General features: G+C 37.7%; 1 protein-coding gene across 8 annotated transcripts in view; it reads right to left on the bottom strand.

Annotated features, from left to right (window-relative positions):
- Taf1 (TATA-box binding protein associated factor 1) overlaps positions 1-8574 on the bottom strand; it is a 108411-nt gene that overhangs the window by 33027 nt on the left and 66810 nt on the right. For all 8 annotated transcript variants that reach the window (XM_010607950.3, XM_010607947.3, XM_010607944.3 and 5 more), the window contains exons 25-28: positions 8363-8574; positions 5596-5704; positions 5191-5289; positions 4702-4879 (exon numbers count right to left, since the gene is read on the bottom strand). In XM_010607950.3, the coding sequence (XP_010606252.1) occupies positions 4702-4879; positions 5191-5289; positions 5596-5704; positions 8363-8574 (598 nt within the window). The remainder of the gene's footprint in view (positions 1-4701; positions 4880-5190; positions 5290-5595; positions 5705-8362) is intronic.

The following is an 8574-nucleotide window of genomic DNA, read 5'->3' as shown; positions in this document are numbered from 1 at the left end:
AAACATTAGAAGATTTCCTTCCTGTCTTAAAAAAATGGAAGCAAAAGCTGCCAATGCCAGCCCACCTTTTCAGCACATTTAAGAACATAGCTGGGGGCTGGGGATTTAGTTAAGTGGTTCCACTGCCTGCCTCGCAAGTGCAAGGTCCCGAGTTCAAGTCCAGGTACCCCCCAAAAAAGAACATAGCTGGGTGGACTGGGGATTTAGATCAGTGGTGCTGCTGCCTGCCTCGCAAGTACAAGGTTCCAAGTTCAGTCCCCGGTACCAAAAAAAAAAATAAAAACATAGGGCATCCAGAGGTGATCTGGCTGCGTATAGCGGCACATGTTATAATCCCAGACCCCAAGAGCCTGAGGCAGGAGAATCACTGCAAGTTTGAGGATAGCCTGGGCTACACCATAAGTTCAAGGCCAGCCTGGACTATAATAGTGAAAATTACATAGCAGCAAACTACACAGTTCTGTATCAAAAACCAAAAGACAACAAAATAAAACCCTACCTAATATGCACAAGACATCAGCTTACTGGCTTACCTACTGGGTTAGACAGATACACTAGTTTTATCTCTGTTATTCAGTGCCTAACACATAACAGGTATCAATATAAATGAATAAACTAGATTTTAAAATTTAATGTATTTGTGTACATCCATACATGGGAATATTTTATTTTGGTTTTTTGTTCTTTGAGACAGCGTCTCACTATGTAGTTGAGACTGAACTGGAACTCACTATGTAGCCCAGGCTGGTCTCGAACTCACAGTGATCCTCCTGCCTCAGACTCCCAAGTGCTGGGATTACAGGCATGCGCCACCACGCCCGGCTCTATACGTGGGAGTATTACAACTGCCTTTAATACCTTAAAAATGCTTCTATGGATGGGAATGACAACTGTTTAAAAGATGGCTAAAAAAGATCAATGACTGATTCATAATTTTTCCACAATTTTTGTTTGCATATTTTGTGAAGTGTGGTATTCTAAAATCTAACCCAAAGCTTGTTACAAAAGAATCTTCTTCACACAATGTATTATTATTTCAGTTTCCTTGAAATCCTTAATAGTTTCAGAAAACCCTTGAACCATGTGACCTATCTCTTACATTCTCTGAATGCTTACCCTAATGTAAGCTTATCATAGAAATAATTAAAATTTTACATTTAGCCAGTAATTCTACTTCCTTCAATCACTACTCCTTGTGTTAATGTTCTCCACAACCTAAACCTCAACCTTATTCTCAACTACTAATTATTTAATTCAGCATTCATTTTGTTATTCAACAAATGTATAATGACTATGACATGTCCAATGATGAGAATGTAAGAAAAAAATAATACAGTTCCTAAATTCTTGGGTTAGTGAAACAAAATGACTTGAAAATTAGTATTTATTGATGGAATGGTATAAATATGGTAATACATCCTAAACAAGAATAGCAAATGCTGACAAATTGTTCAATTGGGTTGATAGGTACACTGAGGTTTATTTTCTCTCCTATTTCCATGTTTAACAGTTTCTATGATAAAGTTGTTTAAATGTTTACTAGCCAAAAAGTACAGGCAACTGATGAACAGGTAAAATGTGGTAGATAATATGAAGAAATGAAGTCCCAACACATGCTATATAATATGGATGACATGTTGAAATTGGCCATTTTAAATGGGTAAACTGCCTGGCAAGCATGAGGCCCTAGTTCAATTCCCAGTACCAAAAGGGGGGATAAGAAAATTAAATGACTAAACTGTATGGTAAATGAACTGTATTTCTTTTTCCTCATTTAGTTTATTGGTACATTTTAGGTATACAGTACAGTTATATTCATTATTGGGATCTTGTACCTTTACATGACAGGTCTTGGTTCTCATTTTTTCCCCTTGTCCCTGCCCTCCCTTCACCCTCTGTCCCCCTCCCCCTTTACAAACACTTCATTTCCACTTTTTCATTTTCTCGTATTTTTTTCTTTTCCCTTATTAGCTTTCCCCTACCCTTCCCACTTTCCCTACACCTTTAGCCCCTTTATTCCTGTTTCACATTGTCTATTATCTCATTAGGATCTTATGTACTATTATAGTTTATTCACACCAGAGAAACTACTCGGTATTTACACATGTGTGACTTATTTATTTCACTTAAGAGGATATCCTCAATATGTATCCATTTTCCTATGAATGAATCTAATTTCTCATTCTTTATGGCTGAGTAATATTAAAGACCCGATTCAAAAATGGGCATCTGAAATGAACAGACATTTTTCAGACAAAGAAGTAAAAACAGCAAGTAAATATGTGAAAAAATGCTCCATATTACTGGTCATTTGAGAGATGCAGATGAAAACAACACTGAGATTCCACCTCACCCCACAAAGAATGGCTGCTATCAAGAAATCAAACAATAATAATAGTTGGCGAGGTTGTGGGGAGAAAGGAACCCTTCTCCATTGTTGGTGGGAGTGCAGACTGGTACAACCACTATGGAAATCAATACAGAGGTACCTCAAAGAGCTGGGACTAGAGGTTCCATTTGCCCCAGGCATCCCTCTACTTGGTATCTTTCCAAAAGAATTAGAAGAATCATATCACAGAGATATATGCACACCTATGTTTATAGCGGCACAGTTCGTAATAGCTAAAACTTGGAAACAGCCCATTTGCCCATCAGTTGGAAACTGGATAAAGAAGATGTGTTTTTTCAATGAACTGTATTTTAATAAAGATGCTGTTTGAATTTTTAAAAATTCTGAAACATGGCCAAAAGGTCCAACAATTAGGGGATACCAGTACAGTACTTCAACCAAAGATAAGTGTAGGGTTTTAAGGCATGAATGAGAAGAAAAAAGGCAAAAGAACAGATGTAGTATGGAGATATACCCAGATTAACTTTGCCACATTTTAACTGCATGACCACCTTAGTCAAGTTATTTAAATGATAGCAGCCTGTTATGTTGATCCTGAATATGAATATAAAGATAGTAGCAGTACCCATTTCAAAGATGAAATGAAGAAAATAATTCAAGTGTCACTGGTGGTACTGATAGTATTATTATCAATTTCTGGTATGAGAAAGAATACCAAAGATGGGTGTGGTAGCGCATGTCTATAGTTGCAGCACTCAGGAGGCTGAGGCAGCATTGCTGGGAGTTCAAGGACAGCCTGGATTTTATATATATATTAAACCTAAAAAAAAAAAAAAAAAAAGAGAGAGAGAGAGAATAGCTGGGAATGGTGGTGCACACCTATAATCCCAGCACTTGGGAGGCTGAGGCACAAGGACTGCCATGAGTTCAAGGCCAGCCTGGACTACATAGTGAATTCAAGACTCTATCTCAAAAAACAACAACAACAACAACAACAACAACAAAATTTTCGAGCTAACATTTCTACTTTAATGATTCACAGGTTATCTCAAATTCTGCATCTCCAAAGTCTGTACTTACTCCCCTTACAATCTGATTTTTAAGTAATTATCCTTGTAACTTGAATGACAATGGGATCTAACAAATTTATTCTTCCCTTATACATGCCTGGCACTCTACTCAGCATTGGAAATATCAAAAGAAATAAGTTTTTCTAGAAGATCACAAAATGGCCAGACATAAACAATTTTGGCATAATAAAAGCTATAAAAATTGACTTAATTGAGCAAGGAGGCTCAGAGGAGAAAAAAATAAATATTTGGGGCAATTTAAATCAATCTTTATAAAGGGATGACATGAGTTGGCCTAGAAATATGAATGGATGTTCACCAGAAAAGCGAAGAAAAAGCATTTCATAAGAGAAGGAAAAGGCTACAAAGACAGGAAGAAATAGCATGGGATATTTAAGGAAATATAACTTTGAGTGTGGCCCGAGTCTATAGTGAGCTTAGAAGCCAGTCACTGGAGATGAGACTAGATAAATAGGTTGGGCTGGCTTGTGAAAGGTTTTAAAATCTAGATACTACTGTTGTCCAATGTTCACAAATGAGAAAAATAAGGAGGCTGGGAGAGGTTAAGTAACATCCACATAACTCAATTAGTAAATGGCAGTGCAATGATCTGTGCTCTACTCTGAATATCTATACTTATAAACCAGAAAACATCCTTTACATGCAGAAGTTGTACTGCGTCCCCCTTTTAGGACTTAGAAACAGCTGGGCATAATGCTGCATGCCTATAATCCCACTACTTGAGAGGCTGAGGTAGGAAGATTGCTATGAGTTCGAGGCCAGCCTGAACTACACAGTGAGATGCTTTCTTCAACTCCCCCTCCACCAAAAGACTCATAAACAGATTTTTTCCTCCTTGCTTTTTCAGCTTTTGAACAAAGTGGATACATAACTGCTCATATACCAAATCTGTGAAGTGAATCAAAGACACACATAGCAAATATGGTCACAAGCATGTACTAGATTTTGCATAGGCTCTCTTCTCTCCACAGTGAATGTATCTCTTTTCTACTTACCTAGGACTATTTCTTCCTCCTGCTATTCCCTATGCAACTGTTTCATTTCATCACATAGACTCTAAATTCTCTAGAGAATATAGCAACAATTAAATAAGAAGCAATATATAGTAAATGAAATAACATGTAAATTATCTGATTTTCATACTCACAATTACACTACTGTACTTTCAGTCAGTCCAATCTAGTCTCAATTTAGGGCCAGTAAGGGATAATTAAGGATCTGAGAGGTGACTTTTGCAGTCAAGGAACAAATGATCTTTACCATTATATGTTGCACTGTTTTTCACAATTAGCTCCAAATGTTCTCTGAACTCTTCCCGAGATGGGTAGAGACGTTTGCGCACATTTTCACGGAGTGTCTGTAAATCCATTGGTCGAGTGATGATTTTGTAGTAGTCCTTTACAACCTTTGCATTGACTGGAGTGTGGAAAGGGTAGGTCTGTGAAAACAGAGCCACAATCATATATGAGCAAGGAACATTTGCCAGAGCCAATACCCAAAGGCTGTGACATTTTCCCCAACTACCTGGCCATTAACTCTCAAAGGAATCCTTTTATGTGGAACAGATCTATTCCCTCTACTAAACTACTAAACAACAACAAAAACCAAATACTAAAAAACTATATCCCAAAGAATTAGGAATTCCAAGTACCTAGGTCTACACACTACTGCCCTCTATGTATCTGAAATCACAGGTAAAACAAAGGGCCCTGCCATCCCAACTGTAGATATCTGATGCATTAAACTCACATTTGGAAGATCTCTCATATCATTGATGATAGCCTCTAAGATGGAAGACAGCGTTACCATAGGGTCTGTCCGGCGCCGGTGGATGGACTTATGAGGTCTCTAAGAAACAAGAAATCAGAACGCTAGCCAGGGATTTAGCTCAGTGGTGCTGTGCCTGCCTCGCAAGTGCAAGGTTCTGAGTTTGATCCCCGATACCGAAGGAAAAACAAAAGTCAGAATATTTTTTACCAAAAACCCCAACATTTTCTATGTAGATATTATTTCAGAAATCTTATAGTGAACAATACATATAATTCTTAGGAAAAGGCTACAGAGAGACTCTCGGGCTATCAAAGCCATGTCACAGAAGGCTAAGGAAATTAATGAGAACCTATCTGATCAAAAAGAGGCAATGTAGAAACTCACATTCAAATAGTCACAGTGAACAGTGGTTCCAACCCGTCGTTTCTTCTTGGGAGGAAGTTGCTGTTTAGGGAACTTGAGAACCAGGGATTTTCTGCGGACCTCATCAGCACTGCAATAAATAATACTTTTATAGCATGCAGCCCCTACTTCCTAAGAAAAAAGTAACTACAAGAAAAAGCCAACTGTACAACTTCAGCAGTATATGATCCAAGGATAACAAATTCTAAAAACATCTTGAACCTATTTATAAGTTTGTTAAGTAACAGTACTGACAGAGTAACTCAAACTACTTTGTACTTATAAGGCAGAACAAATGAATAAATATATTAATGTTAATAATCACAGAAAGGATACAAATATGAAATGGGGGAGAATGAGGACTCAGTCTATAGGTACTATATAATTTGAATCAAAAGTATCAGTATGAAGTTGTGATTTAAGTAGCCAGACATGGTGGCACATGACTGTAATCCCAGCACTGGGGAAGCACTGAGGCAGGAGAGTCACCTGGAGTTTAAAGCCACCCTGGTCTACACAGTGAATTCAGAGTAGCCAAAACTACATAGCAAGACCCTATCTAAAAAAAAAAGACAAGTTGCAATTTAAAATACATGTAGGGAACAGTGAGGTAGGGAAGGAATGTGGGATAAAAAAAAGAATTGAAATGTGTTTCACACAAGCAATTAACAATATGTACTGCAAACATGTACAAAAAAAGGGATCACAAGATGGGGAGAGGAGATGAAAAAAGGAATTAAGAGGTATTATGTACATGTACAAACTTCCCAAAAGGAATGTAAACATTATGTGCTACACACATATACTAATAAACTGAAATACATGTGTACTTCCTAGTTCTGTTCACTAAAAAAGTTTAAAAGCAATAACATGTCAGTGGTAGGGTCATTTCAAAAGAACACAGGATCTGGCTTAAAAGAGTCTATTTAGTATACTATGCTTCAAAATTACTTATATTACCAGGCACAGAGGCGCGCACCTGCAATCCCAGCACTCAGGAGGCTGGGGCAAAGGATTGCTGTGAGTTTGAGACCAGCCTGGGCTACACAGTGAATTTAAGGCTATATTAAAGGAAGAATTTCAGAATCCACAATAATACTTTAAAAGAGAGACATAGAAGAAATGTTAAAATTTAGAAAACACACCTTTTTAAAATGCTCAATGAAATAACTGAGTCAGGCAATGATCACCAATGATTGCTGAAACCTACAGTAAGATTATTAGGGAAAGGGAGAGTCACCCACAGATTAATTACAAAGGGGAAAATTCCAGGACCTGAAAATAGTGGGAAATCCTGACAAATACTTTCTGAGGTGATAGAGGAAGTATGTAATATCATCTACATAAAATGTCTGGCCAAAAATATTTAGTCTGAATCTAATCCATGAAAAAACAATCAGATAAATCCAGAAAGTGAGTTATGAGAAAACTGGCGTGGTTTCTTCAAAAAATTTAATATCATGAAAAACAGCTGGGCATGGTGACATATACCTATAATCCCAGCACTGGGGAGGCTGAAGCAGGAGGATCGCCCTGAGTATTGAGGCCAACCTGGTGAGTCTAGGCCAGCCTGAACTGCATAGTGAAACCCTGTCTCAAAAAACAAAACAAATCTAAAAACAGAAAAAAAAAATCAGTATCATGAAAATATAAAAGGTAGAAAAGATAGTTTTAAATGAAGAGGCTAAAAATGTATTTAATGTCTGGACCCAAGATTGGTTCCAGAATTGGGAAGGAGAAATAAAGGACATTGAGACAACTGGAAAAATGTGAACAAGGTCAAAGTATTACATATTACTGAATTAATGTTAATGTTTTTCTTATGAGAATAGTACCATGTTGAGATATCCTACGTGCTAAAGAGCTTGGGAATGAAGCATGATGCTTGCAGCTTACAAACAGTTCAGAAAAAAGCATGTAACAGTGAAGCACATGTGGCAAAATATGAACTATTGAATTTAGAAGAAGCATGTATTGTATTCTTTTGGGGGGGTATTTTTAAGGTGGGGTTTTGCTATGTAGTTCAGGTTAGCCTTGAACTCTGAAGTGATCCTTCTGCCTCAGTCTTCCACATGCTTGGATCACAGGCATGCACCACCATGCCCAATATATATTGTATTCTTTTAACATTTCTATTGGCCTGCAACTTTCAAACTAAACAAGAAACATTTTTAAACTCCATTTTATTATCAAACACTCTGAGGCATACATATGCATAATTTATGTTTCCTCAATATTTTTGAATGGCCTATCAGAACACTGATATTAGGGACCTTGCAATTATTACAAATGCCTAGAAGTAGAGTAGGAACAGAGAATTAATATCTACTGGCATTTGTGATATGCCAGACACTGAAATGTGCTTTATAGTCTCTTTCATTTTATCTACTTAACTGACCTGGTAGAAGTGGTTTTATTTATTTATTTATTTTGGTACCAGGGATTGAACTCAGAACCTTGCGCCTGCGAGGCAGGCAGCGGAACGACTGAGCCAAATCCCCGGCCCAAAGTGGTTTTATCTTTATTCACAAACTAAGGCGCAGAAATGTTAGGTAACACACCCAAGGGCAAGTAGTGGAACCTAATGAGTGCTGTTACTTTCATTTCTGGCAAACATTACTGAGAAAACTCCACAAGTTCCTTTATCTTCAATTCCATTTCAGAGAACACCATCACATCTACCCCTGCCACCCACCAACATCATCAACCTCTGACATCTTTCTCCCACACCACTTCCTGATGCTCTTACCTCTCAATTAGCTGTTTCCCTAAGACAATCTTGGTCCCTTCAACCTTGATAAGTTCTTCATTATCATTGTGAATGACTGTCTTTTCCAACTCCTCCTCCTGTTCCTCTGTCATGGCAACAGGATTGGAAGGTGGAGCATTTGTTTGGTAATAAAGGGGACAGAATTTATTTGTCCTCATGTGCCCAATGGCACCGCATGCTCCACATTTCAG

The sequence above is a fragment of the Fukomys damarensis genome, unplaced genomic scaffold (assembly GCF_012274545.1).
Source record: "Fukomys damarensis isolate Sample0158 unplaced genomic scaffold, DMR_v1.0_HiC HiC_scaffold_39, whole genome shotgun sequence".
Lineage (NCBI taxonomy): Eukaryota > Metazoa > Chordata > Mammalia > Rodentia > Bathyergidae > Fukomys > Fukomys damarensis.
Note: the sequence above shows the minus strand (reverse complement) of the source record. Positions and strands in the feature narration are given on the sequence as shown.